General features: G+C 37.9%; 1 protein-coding gene across 2 annotated transcripts in view; it reads right to left on the reverse strand.

The window, feature by feature from the left end:
- PCCA (propionyl-CoA carboxylase subunit alpha) overlaps window positions 1–22,596 on the reverse strand; it is a 278,669-nt gene that overhangs the window by 102,644 nt on the left and 153,429 nt on the right. For both annotated transcript variants that reach the window (XM_071548902.1, XM_071548910.1), the window contains one exon: window positions 4,482–4,584. In XM_071548902.1, the coding sequence (XP_071405003.1) occupies window positions 4,482–4,584 (103 nt within the window). The remainder of the gene's footprint in view (window positions 1–4,481; window positions 4,585–22,596) is intronic.

Here is a 22,596-nt window from a genome sequence, read left to right on the forward strand (position 1 = left end):
GTAAAGAAAGAACAGACTCCAACCTCCATCAACAAAAGTCAATCAAGCCTTTGTCCCAATAAAATCATAAACCCATTTGATAGTAACACTGTCAATTGAAAATGGCAAGATGAAAAAGATTCCTGTTTGTAATTGAACTAAAGATCCAAAGTTTGGTGGTGGGATGCTTCTGGGCTGCTTCTTGCTGTTTTGCGTTAAGTCTCTTGTAAAGTAGAGTAGTCTTGCTTCAAATTCTATTTTAGCAGTAGTCTTGATTCTAAGATCTTTAATCCAAGTGATGAGAGAAAAAAATTTAAGCATAAGAAGAACACTAATCAAAGCATGGAATCTGATCATTTGACCTCCACAGAGCTAAGTGGTATATATGACAAGCAGTTAGTTTAAAGATTCTTCTAGCAGTTAATATATAAAACAAAGGAAAAAAGAATTACATTCACATTAATTCAGTTGGCAAGTTCTTTATACCAAGCAAGCAGGTCTCATGAAGGTTGCTAAATTTTAATTTTCAGGTCATTAGACTCTTCTAATTGCAAAAGCATTTGTTATGTTGACAAAGTATCAACAGAAATAACTGCTTGAGACTGAAAATTCTAGTACAGTGATTTCATACTAACATAAGTATTAGCCTATATGTTGCTGGCTTCAGAATAAAAACAGAGCTACTTCTATTTCAAAAGGAAAAATATGAAGCCAGGATTCAAAAAAGTTTTTAACCTCTGCTGGAATATCAAACATTAGTATTTCTGTCTGCACTGCTTCAGGCAAACAGTATCTCCCACTCTTGACCACCTATTTTTTAAATCCTTCAGTTTGGGAAAGCAAAGCTGCTAAGGTGGCCTAAAGCCAGCCCCCATCAAGGACCTCTGTTACAAATAAAATGGTTAAAAACAGATGGTTACAAACCTCAAAATTCTGAAAAATAAAGAGCAGCAAAGTACAGTTAACATTGCACAATCCACTAACAATCTCATGATAAACGAAGCAAACCACAGATGACCTAGAGAGTGAAATGCTGACGAATGATGCGCTCAGAACAGCGGGAATCATGGAGGAGCCTGCTGCTCACGTTCCCTGCACACGGCGAGGTGGCGAGGCTTTGGCTGGCCAGAGCAGAAGAGTTACGGAAACAAGAAAAGAGTCACTGTTGGAAAAGTCCCTGTGGTAAACAAAGTAAATCGGGATGCGAATGCTGCTGCTGCAAAGCACAGTTTGCAGCAGCAGTAAACTTCTGAAGGGGAATGTGAAGGTGGCCCTCCCACTGGGCTATCTAACTGCACCACAGATTCAGCTATCTTTGTCACAAGCCACAAGGGGACACAACCCACAAAGGCAGGAGCCCGTGTCACACCAACTTAGGAGGAAAAAGTAAATGCAGAAGTTCAAAAAGTGAGCCTTGTGTTTCTGACAGCAAAGTTAATAAAGCAAGCTTTGAATTTCTCCTTTTTTTTTCTCCTTATGGTATGTTATACCTCCTGATCAGAAACAAGATTTCTTATTCCTAGTCTTGACTTTTCCTTCTTTGAAGTTTTAAGGCAGTTATTTTTCCGTTGTAAAGCTTTGAATAGTAATTCTGATTTTTGATGATGCTGTGTTTACTACACTCTTGGCTGCAGCACACAGACCACCAGCAAAAAGAAAATTATTAATAAAGAATAACATGTCCTCTGCTATTTATCCAATAACAATGAAAATAAGTGTAACTCTAAACAACCCTGGCATTCAAAACCAGCTGTATGCTTTTTTATAAACCCAAGTTTAGAAGCAAATTTTAATACATTATACCTTGAGGTTTAAAGTGAGACAGACTTCTGGTTACTGTGAAATCCACCTATTGTGATTTATTTCACCAGCTAAGGAATTTTCTAGATGCAAATAAATATCTTTCCCCAGGTCTACAGGCTTGGTCAGGGCAGAATTAAAATGCAGAAGCTGCCGTGACAAATCCTTCTGGCCCAGGCTTTGGGCACTCTGTCTGTCCCAGCTGGCACCCCTACTTTCTCCCTAGTGCTTGGACACCCCTTCTTCCCTGACAGTGAGGGGTGCTCAGCAAATCAGGGGTGCTCCTGCCTCCTGCCCAAGCAGTAGATGGTAACAGCACTAACATACTGCAGGGACACAAGAAGCAGCTTTCACATTTGCTGTTTTTTAAATAACAAACCAAAGGATCAGAAATCATACTCCATATATGGCTGTTAAAGTGGGTCTATATCAGCTGCAATTCTCATATTGCTGCAAGACATTACAACTGTTGGGCAGTTCCATTTAAACAAAAAGACAGGTTTGTTCTGTGATACAGGTCAGAATGATTTTCTCTATGTTAAAATGATAATCCAGCACTAATAGCATTACATATTCAGCATCCTTTCTCAGAGTTCATACCTCCTGGAGAAACTCAGCATGGTTTACAACTCAGCTGCAAGAGGAATCTAGGACTGACTCATATTCAAGTGTGTGTTCAGTTACCTGCACAATCCACAGATATAAAAGCACAAAAAGATGCTTAGGACTCCTCCGTAAACTTTCCTCAGTCCAATTTATAGATGTATTTCTTGAATAATGTAAGCAAGTGTAAGCGAAAGCTCAGGTAACTGAATGAAACTCAAGTAAATCTCTCAAAAATGCATGCCCACATATGCACACAGATGCGCGCCTGTGTAATTAGCTCTGCTAAACAACATTCCTAGTTCAGGGAGGTCCACCTTTAGGGATTAGATTTCTGATCTCATAGCAGCAAGGGCCTATGCAACACGCACAGTGACCAGCAGTCACCCTGCATCACCCTCACAGCAGCAGGCAGCTCCTGGCTGACTGCTGTTAGATAGAGATGCTGCAACAAAAAGGTGGAAAGGCTAAGGGCAATGACTGCTCCTGGGAAGGGCTATCTCTGTCAGTGCAGTCCAGCTTTAAACTGGGCTGAAATCTGGCAGAGGTGTTTTGTTTGAATAGAGTGTATCCAAGTTCCCACGATGAGCGTTTAGGAGCATTATAAAAATTCAATTCAAGAAAAAGCTTTATGCAGACATGGCCTTTGTTTCTGAAGCAACATTCCACAAGTAGGCCGAATGCCACTGCCATGAAGCAACCCTATATATTAGGTACTGAGAAAAGAGTTGTGCAAGACCCACTGGAATTCTTTCCAAAAGAAATGCTACAACTAAAATGACCAACTTCTTTCACCCTTGAAGTGGTACACTTGCATGAGGAAATTTTAAAAGGTGCTAACCACAATGACTGAACTCCATATCCCTTTTATAGTGCACCTATGGGATGTTCCATGTGGAACAGAAAGTATCCCTTCTTTCTATACTCTCACATTCATCATGAGTACATGTGAATTGCAGTCTGATGGAAGCACAGGGAGTATGCAAAAGGATATTAGTTACACATCTTTTCCCAGTTCGGCCACCAAAACAATCTTTTTAATAAAGCTAAGTTATCATTACCTCAACTTACATAAGCAAAAATAACACTGAAAAAGATGATCAGTTTCCACTGAAAATTATGTGTTCTACATGGAAATCTCAGTAAAGCAAAGCAAAAGGGAATCGCTGAAACAATACTGTCTTCATTATATAAAATATACATGTAAGTACCTTTTTTTCAAAGAACTCTCATTATTCTGAATGCAATATAGGTGTGAACATCATGACTACAAAATATATCATGGAGCAGATGTTGCAGAAGTTTCTTCACTGCACACATGCAAGAAGAATAAAGAGCTTAAATAAAATAAGAATAAAGAGGTAAACTAGAAGACTTCTGGGATTCCTTATAGTCCTGCTTTTCAATGACTAAGAAAAACTGACTCCTTCAGGCCCTTTTGAAACCTTTTGCTCACACATTAACAGAGACAAGCGAACTGTCTATTTAAATAAATCTCATTTTGGTTGTGGAATTTCCATTAATAGAAAAAAAGTAGTTCTCTATATATTAACCTTCCCAATACTTCAAAACCAGCTTGTGTTTTGGCTTTATTCTGCTGAACAGCTGAACTACTGAACACAGCATTACTGTTCTTCTACTGGGCATTTTACTATGACTACATCGTACTGAGGTGTTGAATAATGCCATTCCAGTATGATTACTTATTCAAATTGCTTAGTTCTTTGGTTTGCTTTTTTCAGCCACTAGTTTACACTAATGCGAGTTTTGTTGATGTTGCACTTATTTTCTTGCTCTCATGTATCTACAGTGGAGCGTAAGATATTACTTCTAAACAAGACACTGAATAGGGCCATTAGAGAGCTAATTTAATAAACAAGTAGATACAAAAATGTTCCACAGACATGAGGAGAGAAAAACCTTACTACACCAGCACTATTTAATTAACATAGAGTCTTCTTTTGTAATTCACAGCAAAGCCTACTAAAGACAAACCAAACATCTGTGTTTGGTCACCAAAGAGAGAATTTTAGCAGCTGTCAAGGATAATACACATTGACTCAATACACTGAATTTCTTAGAAAAAGAGCAGAACTTACAGAAAATGATGAGCCATCCTTTGAAACTGCAACTGGGTAAATTCCATCTCCTAAACGCACAGAGAGCTCCCAGCTCCTTCTCTTTGATTTAACAATCGGAATTCTGAAAGAGAAGTAGGCAGAAGAATAATTTTTAACAGAGATTTCATGCTTCTCCCACTTTAACCAGAAGCACTTGGCTCACAGGATGGTCAGGAGGGATATAAAATATCATTAATCTATAGACACAGTTGGATAGCATACTTGAAAAAAAAATAGTAAATACGTTTTTTCTGCCAAACAGCACATAAAGAGAAAATACACTCTTACTTTCTTTCTAGATTTGCCTTAACACACTGGGTATGCTGATAGAGTTATGGGAGGCCCTTGAATACAGCCAGGATTTGCTGCAGAATTAGCTCAAACAGGATAAAAAGCGAATGAGAAAGTGGGTTGGCAGGAGAATAGCAACAGTGATAGCTGGAGCAGTCTTCTTAAGGGCAAATATAATCACTATTTCTTTCATCTAATTCTCAGTAAACCTTAGTTAAAAACCAATTACAAACAAAAGATTCAGCCAAAGAAGTAATAAAGGTAATTTAATAATTAATGTACATTTTAAAGTGTCTCATCCTTCAAGCACTGAAAAAATAATGATGTATCATCACAGCCCACATGCATGATTATACCTATTCCTGCAGCATTGTGAGGCTGCACCAGTTATCAAGTAATACAAGAAATCTGCATCTTCTCAACTTTAGATTAAAGAAGCACACATGTGACAGCAAAGAAATGAGACCAGTCTCTCCATTTCTGGAAATTTAGAGTGAAAAAAGAAATTTTCAGCTATTTTATTTAAATACATGCTTGTTTTCAGTTTCCCGCATCCTACCTTCTCTTCCACTTTGCCATTACAACTGGTGTTGAAAGGTATGCTACAACTTTTCTGAGGAGCGTTTACCATATAATAGCATCAGCAAGCACTACATACCCCAAAGAGGAAAGACAGGAATGTGGAGCTTAAACTCCATTAAAACAAAAAAAAATTATCTTGATTGTTAGTACAAAGAAATGAAACGTGAGCAATTCAAATGTATATGGACCCTGTGAGACTGAAGCAGCTACCAGTTAAGAATCAACAAAGCCACAGCTACTGTTGACTGGTAAAGGAGAAATCACGCCCCAGGAGTTCTCAGCAACTCCTCAGAAGTTTCTCTTGAGAACTCTTCAGGTTTCCCAAAGGACTCCAGAGATGTACCTGAAAACAGTCAGGATGATTTCATCAAAACACTGGACTTGTGAGATATGGATTATAACCAATTAGAATTTGTAGTTTGATGGTGTGAGGTTCGATTTAACCAACGTAGCCTTAACCCTATATAAACTGTATGCAGCGTGTAATAAAGGTTTTCCACCATAACCCACATTGGTCTGTGTGTAGTGTCTGTTTTCTCAGTATTAAATTATTTACTTTACTTGCTATAGCTTTTCTTCCACTTGTATAGATTTTTCTATAAGAAATCTATAGGGTTAATAAGTACATCACCTTTAGGTGTCTTCTAAGGATCATGTCTGCTATAATGTTCATCCCTTGCACCTTATAGAGCTTACAACACCATTTTATTGTAGCCTTCAGTCTTAAGACTTGGAAATACAACTTTCTGTGTTATGTCACATGCACCCTCCTGAGGATTCAGGTGCCCAGTGAACCACATCTCCCCTGAAGATAGTGCTGAGGTTCCCTGTGGTTCAACAGGGAGTGTCACCTGACAGGAGACACTATCTGCCATGCCAAGGATGACACACTGACTTGCTAAGGATTTCAACAACTATTTCAAGAAGGTTGGATTTTTAGACACCTGAAATTTAAGCAAATGCAAGTTCAAGTAGCTAATTAGGCAAGGAGTTTCCAAAAATTGTGCCTTCCAATGTGCCTGAAAAGGGAAAATGGAAACACTACATATATGAAACACAAATAGATGCATACTCCAGTTACTTCTGGATCTGAGTCAAGTAAGGCCTAAACTGGATTTCACCTCAGCTCATCCCTATCACTACACCGAAAGTTCACAAAAACAGATATTGAAAATAACTTGTTCCCATACTAATAGTGCCAAATGTTACCTTTCACATTTAATATAGTGATAATTGTCAAAACAACAAATCTGAGGAATTGTGTATGATTTACTGGGTGCAGCGTCACTTCTCAGCACCTCATATTGAAATTCCTGTATGTCACCAAAAGATTTAGACTGGCTGATAGGAAGCACGGCAGACACAGGAGTTCCTGAAGAAGAGGAAGAGGAATTTCCTGCACAGGTAGCAGGCAGCAAGCTGGGAGATGTTTGCACTGCACTTCCTGGTATCAGAGCACCAGTAAGGAGGAATGCAGCAGGGTCTTGGCAGCACCTGGTTTAATCCTCCATAGCACTCCACTGCAGCATCCAACAGGATTTATGGCTTACAGCAACTTCGTATCTCTTGTAGATGAGGTAAGACCTCATCTCAAAACCAGTTTAGTAAATCTGCCACACTGGTGGCATGAGATTCCTTATGGCCCTGCTGGCACGGCCCTGCTTCATATTGCATTTGACTGGAAGTGACCTCATGAATCTGGCTGCTGGCCATCAAAGGAAAGACAGTCTTGTTCTCCAGCAGGGATTATTTTTGTTCAGTCCTGTCTTGCTGAGCTTTGTCAAGTGTATCTCCAAACAGGATGCATGCCTCTTGAAAGGCATGACTGTGATCACTGCTTTGCCTGGGTTTCAAACAGCCACATAATTCTCTCTCTGCAACACTGGTGGCCGAGAGGGCAAGGTCCAGAGCTGCACCTAACACCAAGTCCACAGCAAGTTGTACTCCCATCGTGGAATTGCTAGATCCATTTGCACAAACACATTTTTCAGCTTTGCTAATCAGCTTTGCCTGTGGCTTTGTAATTGCAACAAACTGGCTAGGACAGATACTTACACTAGCTCATGACAATCCTACTTTTTTGCATTAAATCAAATAAATTTCTTTGTTATAGACTCCATTTTGATGGGACGGGGGGAGGTTTCTTTAAGTAAGGATGAGAAACTCTAAAATTAAGGATTAGTGTTTAAGTTTCTTGGATATGAAAAGGAAGTTGCTCAAGTCTGTGAACTACTTTAGAAATGCAGAAACTTCTACTAGGCTAAGAAAGGGGCCTTATGGTGGTTGGGGTTTTTGGTTTGGTTTTGGTTTTTTAGTTGTTGTTTTGTTCGGGGGGCGGGGGGGGGTGTTGTTTGTTTGTTTTGTGGTGGGTTATTTTTAATGTCTGAGAAGTCCTAGTGCTTGGGAAATTATCTTTGCTCTTGGCTAAAGTTGTTTCCTTAGCTGAGAACTCTTCTGAGTTCTCCAAAGAGAAAACATCTGAACTCTGAATATATTTCATGCTAGCTCATAGAAAACTCCCAAAACTTCTGGTTATTTTCAAAAATGTAGAACTTTTAAAATTCTACACATTGGGCTGAAATCTGGCATGTTCTATTTACAGAAAAAAAAACTCACTGAAAATAAAAATAATGTAATTTGTGCCATCATAAAGACACAAACAGGTAGAGCACTTCCTCTCCAACCCCTAGGTTCAGCATCCACACAGAATGTCTTTCACAGAGTTCAATGTGCACTCCCTTTTTTCTCCCAGGGACATATTCAAAAAATTACTTTATTCACACAAAGATCACTGATTGCAAGAAAAAAAAAGCAAGTTTCACAGCAAGATGAATGGGAAACAGGGCCACAGAGAAGTGTGTGCTCCTGCCCCTTGCCAGGAGCATTCTGCACAAAGAGACAGAATGAGCAAAGGCAGCACTGCGGCCGCAACAACAGAAGGTGGGCAGAGAAGGGTGTTGTAACTCCTTCCCTGTGAAAATGGGCAACTCTGAACCTCTCTATTCCAAATTGCCTTCTAAAGGGAAGTATCACAAGCAATAGGAGCACAGATGAAGAACACGGTGATGGCCTGGCTCTAAGTCATAAAGGCTTTACTCCAAAGCACTGAAGTAACAAAACCATGTAAACAGTGCAACAAGAAAACCAGTACCATTTGCCCACTTTATTTTCAACCCCTATTGCTGTCTGTTCTACTGGAGATGATGTCACAGTCCCATAATTATTTCATACATTACAGTGTATTATGCCCCTTTTACCCCCAACTGCCGGGCAAGAGAGAGTGAGATCCCTTTACAACAATGCAGCAATCATAGCTCCTGCTTTCTTTGCAAGTTTTCAGTGAGGAAAGCCAGCAAGCTACTAAAAATTTTAGATCAACACACACTTACAGTGCTTGTGGAAAACAGCCCACTAGTTAAACTATTATCTATTCTAGTCAAAAACAAGCAATGAAAGAAAACAGACACCCATAAAAGCAAATCAAGTAATAACTCTGCCCTAGCCATTGTGATAGCTACCAATCCATTGGATAGAAGGAACTCCATAAAAACTACATTTTTCTTCAGTTTGTGGCAAATAAACATCCCTCTCCTGATTACTGATGATGATGTAATGAGCTATGATAAAAGTCACGATCTCCTAAAAGGGTCAGAAAATTGCATATAGATTTTTTTTACTTCCAATTCAAAATGTGTTCTAACGCTGAGGGGAAAAACACTTAAAAAGTTCTCTTTACTTCTGATATTTTTGCTGCATAATACTTTACGTAAACAGAGAAACCCCAAACTATCATAACAAATCCTCCCATTATGAAAGATTGTAAGTGCCTGAAAACCACATTATATGACACTCCGTAAAGCTGTTTTTCAATTGTGCAATTACCTATTCAGAAGTTAAATAAAAGTGAAATATTGACTTAAAACAATGTTAATGGTCAAAGAATCATTAAGAAATCCTTCATCATAACTTTCACAGCAGGTGGCCTGTAAAATGATCAAGAATAATGTGCTGGATTCTGTAGCCACCAAGGTCAGTTTCTGCATACAAATCTTGCAGGGGGAGAAAAAAAGACCTTCAGAAAGTGGGCCATTCATCTGAACCAAGTTCAGAGAATTTCCAGCACTGTGAAAAGATATGTTATGCAAGCACATAGATGTATTCAGTGGGGGTAGACTGAACCAGCTACATGGAGACTACAAAGGAGCCCTCCCATGGCTCATGAATAAGTCGAGGAAATGATCAGAAAAAAATGCAGAGATGTTTAGACAGATGGCCCACTTAAAATGCCTGGGACAGGGCATAAGCAATTTTAATGAAACTTTAGATCTACCATATAAATTGTTTCTTATTTTCCCTGCCCTTCCCTACACCCCTCCCTGCTCAAGAAAAAAAAAAAAGAAAAAAAAAAGAAAGGCAAATAGAAATTTAACAACTCAAACAAGAGCCTATCTTGTGATGTAAAAAAAAAAAAAGGAAAAAGGGAGGTAAATTTCACACTTTTGAGCATTATTGGTTTAATAAGTTCATATACAAAGAAATATCCTTCACAGAACCTTCAACTATCAGATGAATATAAAAGCAGGGAATGGATAGATTAAAGGAATTCTAAACAGAAGTGTACCGCCAAACAAAACACAAATCTAAGCTTTAGTATCTGAGTACTTTCAACACTTTCCAACATAAAAGTTCATCGTCACACAGAAAAGATAAAAGCAGTACTTTCACAGACTTATTTTAAGAACCAAAAATTATGTGAAAGGAACCTAAGAATCTAGGAATATTTTATTCAGCAATTTGAATTATTTTCTATATCTATTCACACCCATTTTCTACATATATCAGATTGATTCATCTATACATATCATGTGCACTTTTACATAAAAATAGGTTTTCCTTCTTCCTGCTTTATATGTGCATATGTATACCTATACCCCTTTCACTAAGAATATGAAAATATACCATCATTAGACTAAATTATAGTTCTGCATGTCATACAAAATAATAACCTCTACTAGCCTGTATGCCAGCTGATCAGACAAAGGCTGAAAGAATTACTCAATGGTTATGTCAAAAAGGTCTTACATTACATTTTCTTACATATCACATTTAGATCAATGACAAATACGCATATTTATAGCCACATACTCTATTTGAATAGTGACCACAGGAAAAAATTAAATTACAGGGTAGGTAAACTATAAAACAAAAAGCGCTGCTATAAAAGGATGCTATGGAGTGCACTGTGGTTTGATTCAAAACAGTGGGCATCTGGATGCTCCCTTTTCCTTTAACAGAAGCTTCTTGAGCAATCTGCATTGACATCAGAGCCGGCAATCATTGACATAAGAGCCAGCAATCCAGTGTCCAGCGAAAACCTCCAGTGCCTTCACCAGTGAATCCCAGACCAAAGTTAAAGAAACACTTAAGCTAGATCTTATAAATCCAGAGTGAATTTAACTACCCACATCTAAGTGTGTGTCTCAACCCCTCTCATCTTCATTTAAATGAGAAGTAACCCTGCAGACAATCTGAGATCATCCTGACTAACTCTCTTCCACTCTGAAGGTCTCTAAGCATGCAGGGGCTGGGTCCTGCAAGGAGGGTCACCCTAACCCAAATGCTTTGCAGCATTAGTACCTTCAGCAGCCTGGCAGGGGGAAGGAACTAGGGGCTCCTCTGCCAGAGCTGTCTCTACAGTCTTAAGGAGAAAATAGCCTCCAAATATGCAGGCTAAGAATTCCAAGCCTCCTGAAACACCTTTCATGGTTCTTTTAGCTTTAAATCTATCAAGCAATGTAACTAGAATTGCTGTTACTACCCATCTTCCTATAACAAAACCATGTTTGCAGAGCATTATGTCCAGAGAATGGAAGATCTAGGCTATCAGTCTCCCTTGGCCTCCTCTCATCTTTCAAAAAAAAAGATCCAGGGCCCAGGCAAGCACTGAGGGACTCGCCACCCTACCCTGCAGATGGTGGGAAGGAATGAGAGATTCGTGGAGACTTGGAGAACCCAACTTTTTTAGGCTGATGAGGCATCCTCTGGGACAAAGGGTTTTGGCACTTGGTCCTATGCCAGGAAATTTCTATGCATTTAACAAACTGGATGAAACGCACAGTACTCCTGGGAGCTGCATGTACAGTCCAAGACCTCTCAGTTTCAGAGAAGAATCAGACTGACCAGTCCTGCAGCAGATGACTGCATACCTTGAAAATTGCAAATAAATAAAAGTAAAGCATATCTGAAACTGATTTCCTCTCCTATGTCATGTCAGGGCCTACTCTAGTATCTGATTTCTCTTGGAAAAAGAAAACATCAGAAGCATCAATGCTGGATGAGAAATGTGCCTTGTCTCATTGCAAGCATTTGTGAAATGAGAAGCAAGGAAGACTCAAATCATGTGTTCACAAGTAAGGAGAAAAGACATTTATTTTTCATATAATTTACAAGTCTGTGCTTCAAATCTATTTTTTCAAACCATCTTTGCTAAATCTGCAAAAGTATTTACCAAAGGGGGAATTACAAGCAGGTGTTTTCAATCAGATCAGTCAACAATATTGACTTTTGCATGCTGACAATTGTTATGGAGAGAAAAATCTGAAAATCTGTTCATCATCAAAAAAAGTTTGGGCTATTTCTCCTCCATTAAAGTATTTAATTTCACAACTTTGCTTTTTCCTAAAACATTTTGTTTTTATTAATAGAGAACTTCGGGCAGCTGGAAAAACTACTACTAATAATATACTCCACAAAAGGAAAACAACAAACTCCTTTTCCCATGCAAATTTTCCTGTATTTCCTTGAGCAAAGAAACTTAGTAATTATCTTATTGTGCAGATATTTAGGAATAGTTTTACAATGATTATCACACTTTCTTTTTATGCACGAAGAGCTTCAGAACAAATCACTGTGATGCAATAGGGAGGACTAGAGCTCTTCTGTTCACATCATCCAGTAGCAGTTATATTCTTCTATATAACATGATGGTATTGGGATGTAGCTGCTTGTTGGGAAGTCTGTTTCCTGCACCCCCATGCAAACAATGGCTATGCCCAGTAATAATGTGCTGGTTTTCACTTTGTATTAAGTTTAGAATACTACAAGTTTCCTGTCCATATAACAAACAAGCAGAAGGAAACTCTGTAAACTACTAATATGAAAATAGAGATGAAGTTATTAAAAACTAGCCATAAGTTTGATAGGGAAATCACCCAGTTATGCTTCTACACATAAGACTACTTTCCATACCATATTTTTGAATATCCAGGCAGACTTTGTGGTAAGCTTGCTGTACTTATCCCAGCAATGAAATCTACCCTAATTGTGGCCTACTAATTCTGAACTAAATTGCCACTAATGGCTACAAACCTGAATCCAAATACATTTGCTGCTTTAATCTGTCATCCCTTTTGTCAGAATTTAGAATTTCAGTTATTCACCCACTTTTGTAGTAGTAGTTCTGGAGAGTATGATAACTCAGAAGTAACAGAACAGAATACAGTGTCTGGGAGAACATCAGTGTTTTACCTCAGATCAGGAGCAGTTCTCAAAGCAAACTATGCCGATCATCTGCACTAACTGCTTTGGATCACACTGCCGAGCAGTCTCAGGCAGTGGGAACCAGGTTCTTCTCTGATGCAAGACAGGCAGGAGTCAGGCTCCAGAACTGCACTCAGCACACTCCAGTCACAAACGAGCCTTCAGTTCACAGGACTGGACTAGAACTAATCAAAACCCAAATATGTACAGTGAGAATATGAGCTCCTTATCACAAACTAGAAATGCACTTGTACTGGTACACTCTCTAATGACAGCTAGATTAATTACTGAAGATTCCTTTCTTTGCATAAAGACATTTTTATCTTAATGACCATTTCTGCAATTGCATTCCCTCAAAACTATGTTCAGTATTTTGGTTAGATATTGGGCTATAGTTTAAGAAACCCTGATACTTAAATTCAAGCTCAAACCCCCTTATTTAGTTGCCCCAGTAAAAGAGGTATGTTAAGAAGTGCTTAACACCTACAAGCTCCTCTTAGATGAAAGGAAAGAAAATACTGCACAGTGCAGCACATTTGAAAAATTGTTCTGCCAATTTGGAGGAGAAAATACATATATTAGAATCAAATTTAAGACTTCCATTTTGAAAAAGGCAAGGCCTGACATACCAGTACTGCTTCTATCCTGTTAGATAATATAATTTTCTTGAACAGATCACCATTTCTCCAACTATCAGTAGTTTACAAAGTTAATCCCTAAAAACCACATTAACTTATATCTTTCTTATTTAGAAGTACACACGTGACCCAGACTGTCTCAGCTAGCACTAGAGGCAGTAACATCTGACTGAAATGCAGTGGGTTTTTAAAGAACAAAGTTTTTCAGACATAACACAGTGAAACTTTTCATTACCTGCTCAACTTACTAAAGGAAGCATTATTAGGATTGAGCAACAACCACCACAGTAAAGGAAAAAGGAAAGACATCAGAATAAAGTCATCTCTGAGGAAATCTGGCAACAGCAGTGAGAGTAAGAACATTAGTCTTCCTCAAGGCCCATGAGGAACACAGTGTGCAAACTAATGAAAAATTTTAAATAATATTAGCTAAGTGAAATAAAAACCCTGATCTGTCTGAGGCCATACTGAAAGCACGTTTTCAGAGAACACCACCTACAGATGGAGTTTTTTGTTAAGAACTGTGTATTGAACACTGTCTTTCCTGTGTTTAACAGTTTCATTTAGGTCTCTCACCTAAGCTGTACTACAACCCTCTTTTGATCTGTCAGTCCCCTTGGAACTAACGAGATTATATTACCAGGAAGTACAGAATTTCTGCTACACTTCATAGTGTACCCATGATTTGACCTGGTCTTTCTAAAGCCTATCACATACGCAATATCTCAGAGGTCTTTGTTTAAAACGGAATTTCACCCTTTTTTTTGTGCATCTTGGAAAACACAGTATTTGCATCGTATTTTAGCAGAGTGCCAAAGTATTGTAAGAGCTCACCCATCACAGAAAGCTTACCATCTCTCACAAACTTGTTACAGCAGAACTAATAGTCCATCCAAGAACTTAACTATCCCATGCCAATTAAATTAGTTTTGTCATACAGCTATATTTATCACATTTGTTGTGTTGTGATTTCTCCCCTCTACATGGCTTAATTCATAGCGTGCACACTCAGGATGGCACACAGTCCCACAAAAGGATGACCAGATTTTCCCTCACTAGCTATCCTATATGCCAGAGTGTAAACATCAGCTGGTCAAAATTCATTTAGAACAACATATTTTTCTAGACAGCCACTGGCTTTTCAAAAAGATGCTTCTTTACTACATACACAAGAGCTAGTGTTGGGTGGCAGCAGAAATATCAACAATGTGTCTACCACTCCAGGGATAAACGCGATTACAGTATTTGGCTAGCGGTACTCAAGCCAGTTTCCAACAGGCAATGTGACGGCTACTTACTCTCCCCAACACACAAAAAATGTGGTATGTTGCATGGATTTTAAAGCTTTGTTCTGTTTCTTCTGCACTAGATTCCTATGAAACAAATCAATGCCACTAATTCTGTTCAGTTAAAGAAAAAACAATAGCTGAGAAAACCCCCAAGAGTTCATTAAAATTATATTAGATAACATAAAACATGCATATCTTCAATAAGCACTAATTTGTCACATTGAGACAATTACAGCATATAGCAGAGCTCCAGTGACTCTCATTACCTTCCGTATAACTTCTACTACACTTTCAGTTTACATCTGGCATTCACACCACTGAGCTTTCCCCACCTAATATTATCCATCTTTTACCTAATGGAAAGAGAAAGTTATCACTCACAACCAGTTAGACCCTAGACTGGTTGAACAACCTTTAGGTGATGTTTACCCCTATGTTTTATATTACTTAGGCACTACGAGCCTGGGCCACAAGCATAGACATCTAATTCTGTAACAGTGATACATATTCAAAAGATGATAAATACTTATTGCCTTTTGTATTGTCATTCTTTTAATAGGACACCTGCCATTGTTCATATTATGGTCTCACAAGTAAAGAGAACAAAGCCAATTAAAAAAAATTGTGTGTAGATTTCCTACTTAGCTAAAGTTGTATGCATCAGACCTAAATGAAAGAATTTGAGAATTATTAAACTAGGATTGAATGTGAAAAACAAAAAAATTTTATCAGCTAGTGCCTCACTTCTAGTATTGAGTCTTTTTCCCAGTAAGCTTCCCACTGACCAAGGCTGAAGCAGAGAAGCCAGTTGCTATAGGTGGGATGGACCCAAGGAGTGACAGTAACACAACCACACAAAGTTTAACTCAAAATGAGTCTTGCAATAAATTTCCCTCTAATTATTTTAGGATAATCGCAATTAATATAGGATAAGAACATTAAAATGGTGATACTGACTGGCTCAAATATTCATCTAGTCCAATATTCAATGATCAACAGTAGATAAATAAGGTATAAGAATAGTACCAGAACACAGTTTCAACATTGTGCTTAACTAGAAGTTCCTTCTCCTTCCTTGCCTTTCACCCACACAATTAGCACTAATCAAAGGAGTTCAGAAATTCACAAAGCAGAGAATGAATTTCCTACATATAAAATATTTTTCACACTATATATTAATATGTCATACATGTACATTTTAATATGCTGTAGAAAACACATTTTTCTTTAAACACTATTTTTTTCCAAATCTAATTACTAATATGATTACACAAATATGGTACTGTTCCTCTTCCTTACTAACCAAATACATAAAACTGTATTTTTCTGTGAATGTTCCTATTTTATAAACAAGCAGGAACAAACAACTTGTATGTGGCCAAAAGGATGTTCAAAAAGAACACGAAAGCCATTTTTCCTGACAGAAAAAAAAACAGATTTTGAACAGAAATGTTAAGATGTAAAGTAAAATAGTTGCAAAAACATAAGGAAGAGTCAGTATTTTCACAGTACACTTTCAGAAGTGATAAATGGCAGGTGAGAGAGGATGCCTTAGGAGGATGTTTAGAACAGTTCTCACAACTTTGCCTTCAGCCCCAATCTTTCCTTCGCACTCTTCCTGTTGAGGGAATCCATACACAACAGCCATGTTCTCTCTGAACCCAAAGTTTCCATATTCACACCTGATACAAGTTCCCTAAAATGCAAATGACTGCAGTCCCTCCTGGACCTTCCCATGACACACAAACTGGCCTTGTGCTGATTTTGGCTGGGGTAGAGTTCATTTTCTTCATAGTTGTTGGCTGGTATTAAATCACGAAAATCCTTGTCTCTGGAGAGCTGTGCTTCATCCTTTACAGGCCTTGAATGCAACGATTTCTCATTGCAATCCTACTTTTTTAAATTGTGAAGTTGCAAAATGCCCTCAGCTCTTACTAACCCTTGCTTCTAGAAAGACACAGATGAATGACTGAAAGCTAAGGAAGCTGAAGAGAAACAAACTGGAAGGGTGCTGCAATACTCAATGTAAGGAGACTGAAGCTTAAATGGTCATAAGACTATCAGGAGTTTGGAAGTCACTAGAACAGAGATTCAGGCTATTCACTCAGAAAGGTTCACCTAATACAGATGTTAAGACTTGGGAAAAGGAGGCCTGTAGTACAGGCAGACATGCAGTATCCAAGATCAAAGAGTGGGAAGAAAAATCCCAGTTAATAGAGCAATAATGTTGACTCAATATTAGTACGCATCTTAAAATCACTGTGATTTGCCCGAGGATATGAGTAACAAGAAAAAAAGCTTTGCTGCAGGGAAGGGAGCAGGGAACAACACAGTATTTAAAGAAAAGCACTCTCACTAGTTCAAGGAAACAAACAGGGAAAAGCTGTCAGCTCATGGCATCTCCCTTGACTAAGGACTTTAACAACTAGGTGCAGCCAGGTAAGGACCTGCCTTAAATTTCAGCGTCTGGTCAAAAAATGAGCAGAAGGGCTTGGAGAAAATCCTTACTGTGTGGTGAAGGTGCATCACCATCTCTGCCACTATCCATGGCAGAGAGAGGAGACTTAGAAACACATATTAGACTATGGGTAAAGACAGAAGCCTAAAGCCTAGGAACAAAGATTTTCTCTGCCACTATCCATGGCAGAGAGAGGAGACTTAGAAACACATATTAGACTATGGGTAAAGACAGAAGCCTAAAGCCTAGGAACAAAGATTTTTTGGAAGTGGTTTTTAAATCTGGAATTCAATATACAAATAACTTACTTGTATCATCTCACTACTAACTGCAGCAAGACTCATTTTATTAAGCACCAGAGAGACATGTCATCATCTCCTTTCTAAGTCATAGGGTAAACATCCCTGGTTTAAAAAGAACCGCGTCCTGTCCTGTTCTTTCCTGCCCAGTCTTTCTCACACTACAGGCTTTGAAGATACATGTTAAAGGGAAGCCACAACCAAAAAAAAACTCCATACACCACATCTAATTACACGAAAAAGTAAACTACTAAAGAAGGGTGTGTGAAGGATATTAGAGAATAATCCATAATCATAAAAGGAAAAGTCATCTGAGCAGTCTCAGTGCAGATTCAGGGAAAAATATCCATGCCTTTGAATACCTACCATGAAACAACAGAAATCAGGGCATTTCTTACTTTAGGCACCATCTATTCCAAGTATCCCAACAAAAACATGATGACATATCCATGCAGTTTCCTGTTTCAGAGTCACAATACCACCAGGTTACAAAGACAAAAATATACAGTACCTAAGGTGGAACAAAGAGGGCTACCTCAAATGCAGGTAGCAGATGACTGATTTTGAGTTATGCAAATATCAGGCATGACATTCAACTCCAAGACAGTGAATAACGACACAATTAGCAATGCTATCTCTCGAGTACTTCTTGCACTAGAAATGTACAAATCTACATTGCCACAAAGCAACAGACAGGCCTGTAGTCTTTACTAAAAAATTGAAAATTTTTCATTTCTTTGTATGTTTGTGTCATAAACCACATAGCAGGAAATATCTTAAAAAGAAAGTGAAGAAGAAGTGAAGAAACATCTCCAAGACTTGTGAGACAAACACAGGGCTTATTTTACTCATGAAAATGTCTCTTCGGTATTTTCACTTAAACACCAACACACCCCCTTAAAACTACAGAGATCTGCCTCTCTCCAAGTTGAAAATAAAGAAGTCTTAGCTCAATCTGGTATGTTTACACTTTTAATCTTACCCTTACACAAGACTGAATTGAGCATAACCGCACTGAATGTTCAGCTTCTACACTGACATATCAAATTACGAGTCAACAGCTCTTTTATTTAAAATATGTTAGATAAAAAGGTAATATGCTCTCTGTAAGAGTTCCCTGGAGGTTAGAAGAACCAATAAATTAACTGCTACCATATGTTTGGCTCCTTTTGGCAAAATTCAGTAATAAGACACTGCCAAACCTCTTTTGGCGGGTAATAGTATTTGGTAGCTTGTAGTGCAACTTGGGAAAAGAGAAAACTGGACAGAAAGCTTGGAAATTAATAGAAGACAGTGCATTTCTGTCCTTGCACATTTAGCTGTATGCTGGTGGAAGAAAAACTGTAGCAAAGTCAACTCTATGGGTCTGATCAGCAATAAACATCCGTCTTCTGAAGAAGAGCTGTATCAAATGCAAAGCCAAACACTCCAGCTACTACAATAATCAGATAATATCTTTTTGTTTTTTAAATAATGATAAATATGGACAATCTATTTTGCAAATGGGAAGGTTTGTAAAATTAGTGTTCCAAAGTGTTCAAATGCATATTATCAGTGCTTTCATTATAGTGTGTTTGTTTAGTTATAAACTAGCTAGGTCTGGGCATATTTGCAATGCCATGTTCTTAGGTTTTATTTATGCTAAAATTAAATACTTCCCCCCAGCTTCTCTCCATATTTTTTATACTACATAACTGAGACTGGAACATGACAGACAAAAAGCCTTTAACACTACACCTCTAATTATAGTTTTAGACTAGGTATTTTAAGGACATCTATTACAGTTTTTTTTAAAAAGCTCCAATGAAACAGGTGGTGGTGAACCTAGTTGGTCCTATTCCTTTACCAAGATAAGCAGGACTTGCTCTGTAACATCAGTTATAAGAAATCAATGCTTTTTCAGATATGAAAATGTCCATTTTATTTTACTTTTGCCATCATCTATGATAACACAGAAATTCATTTTTATTCCCATTGCCAATAAAACAGATATAGCCTGCTGTTCATGCCGTGATGGTTTGCCTGTAGAGGACATATTTCTTTAATCAACTGCTTCATCCCGGTAAATTCCAGTTTTGATGTATAAAAAATACTTATTCAGCTTACAGTTCCCACACACATCTGGCAAGCAGTGTGAAGTAGGTTGACACGTATAGGCCAGACATTGCACTTCTTAAAGTCGTGTTATTGCCTGGTTAATCTTATATTTGCATTAATTTGATACAGGCTTTTACAGGTAAAAATAATCCCAAAGTGTAGGTCTAAAGATTATAATATAAGCTTCTGGAAGGTTTTACCAGAGGAAAAATCTTTTTTGGCATTCTGTGAATGTTTGCCTCATTCAGCCATTTGGGATTTTATTATTAATCTTCTCATTACTGTATTCATCTTCTGATTTCTTATTTTTTATTTAAAATAAGGCAATTTCTGTGAAGACTTGACACTGAAATCAGAGACTTCATTACCTTGCAAAATATATCCACAGTTTAAAGTATTTAAGAGGGATAAACAAAATGCAAACATTTAATGCAACATTAAGCATGTGAAATAAAAACTTGATTGCCTAAAGAAAGCATGCTATGCTGTTACCCTGGTGACAGGTTAAAAAAGGATTGTGAGCTGAATGGCTGTATGATATGAAATTAAAATGTTTCACATTGAACAATCCAAAATGAATTGGGAAAGGTTAGAGCAGAGGAGAGAGAAATCAATTCTCCAATGGCAATGGTGAATGGAAGTGAAGTCTGAATAGGATTTGTCAGTGGGGTGCAACAGCTGCCAAATATCCTGCAGCCAAAGAATTACAATAATACTGATGAAGTGTGCAAGAGCTTTTGGAATCATTGCGGGGAACAGAGAAATACTCCTACAATAATGAGGCCATTCTGTGTCCCATCCCACTTTTGCAGCTGAATCAAAGGAAAAAGAAATGGTTGAAAATTGTAATACTCCACAACAAAGGTATAAATGAATTATCTATCCCTTCAATCAACACCTTGTATTTAAGTATAGCCTTTGTGAACCATGAATGAAGCAAGCATGCTAAAGAATGGACAAATCAAGACACGTCCATGTAAAAGTATGCAGACAATATTGAATAAGAGACTTGCTTCCCATATATTTTGTTGACAATATTTCTACAGCTGCAGCATCCAGAATAAGCTACACACTACACAAACAGCAGGATGCAACCAGTGCCTCAAAGAGCTACACAAGGTGAGGTACTGATGGTCATCCTTATTTTATGTTAATGCTAAGAAAGTAAAATCAGCAAATCTTCTCATGCAAATGCAGCTACACATGCCATTTCCTGAGCTTAGAGACCCCAAAAGTCAAGAAAACCTTTGCCATTTCATAAAATTCTCCTGCACAGCTTAATTTCTGCCTTTTGAAACTCCAAATAAAATATACAGAGGGAGATGAAAACCTATGCTAAAAATAGCTGTAAAATGACAGGGGAGCACATGGCAATTAGCACACACCTTGTTAATTCTACAGTTTCAAGCATACACTTTTTACACACAGATAAATACTAAAGAACATATTTAGGAGGTGTAAACCTGCATGAGAGGAAATAATGGAGAGGCTTGTAGAAGGGATCAAAGTAAATGAAATAGAGAGAGGTTTTCTAAAGGATCTTTCAGGTCATAAGCAAAGTATGGATGAGAAAAAGGCCAGATTCACAACTAAAAAAGAGCCAGGAATTTGGCACCACAATAGAAAACATTCACATGTGTACACTACGCAAATTTAAGTTTCAGCATTAAGTGAACAGTAGCCACAGAAGCTATAAAGCTCCTACAACAGATGCTGTTTTCCCAGAAGACATAGTGAAAAAAAAATAAACACGGGGATTTAGCCAGGTCCATTTACTTTGGTGAATGGCTTTCCCACCAGCAATCACCTCAGCAAGATGAATGCCACTGCTCTGGGATCATCCCAAGAGATGCACAGCAAGATTCAAACTTTAAATAATTATTATCTTCATAATCATTTCATAATGGTTAGCAACTAAAGACTCAGCAAGTGTAGATTCCTAAGTGTCCAGGATACCTTTCCTTCCTACAAAGGACAGGGATGACTGACTATAAAAATATTCCATGACAGACTGTTCCATTCGTGGAATATCATAGAATCATAGAATCAATTGGGTTGGAAAAGACCTCCCAGATCATCAAGTCCAACCCTTGGTCTAACTCCAGTCTGTTTACTAGATCATGGCACTCAGTGCCACATCCAATCTCAGTTAAAAAACTCCAGGGATGGTGGTTCATATATGTTCATGAATAATATGGAACAACGGCTTTGCCTTCAAATGTCTATATAAATACCTTACATTACATGTGTTACCAATTCTGACTCCATTAATTTAATCAAATCAAAGAAAAATGTTATACATAAGCTCTGAAGAATCATAAAGGCTATCAATGTTCCATTTCAAGTTCTGTATTTTCCACAGAGGTTCGTTTCCACTGGTCAAAAACACATGTTTCACATACTTGCATTTACTTGTTTGTCTCTAGCACATATAATCCTCTTTTTGTGATAAGCAGCCGAGAAACCTAGAAGGGTAAATAATACTGGATTTTAAAGACATCTAGAATATTATATACGGCAGCTGTTTTTGCAGTGATTAAGCAAGATTACAAAAAAAATACAGTTATTATTTATGAGAGGTCAAAAGAACAACATGAGATAACAGCTAGAGAGACAAGAGCAGGTTACCATAACCAGAAAAGCCCATCATAAACCAGGATATCACATGAAAAAATGGAGAACTAGTACCTTGCTAGTCTGTGGGGAAAAGAAAAAACACACAGTGGCACAATGGTGTGAAGCTGCAGTAGTGACATAAACATATGGAGGCCTTTCAAAGGCCTAACAGTAAATCATGAGAAGAATGCTTGACTTGCTGACCAGGGGACCAGAACAGTAAGGGTAAGACAGTGCTATTTACCTGAGCTATGCATAGCTGCATTACTATGAAGTGAGGGAATG

The sequence above is a fragment of the Pithys albifrons genome, chromosome 1 (assembly GCF_047495875.1).
Source record: "Pithys albifrons albifrons isolate INPA30051 chromosome 1, PitAlb_v1, whole genome shotgun sequence".
NCBI classification, from domain to species: domain Eukaryota; kingdom Metazoa; phylum Chordata; class Aves; order Passeriformes; family Thamnophilidae; genus Pithys; species Pithys albifrons.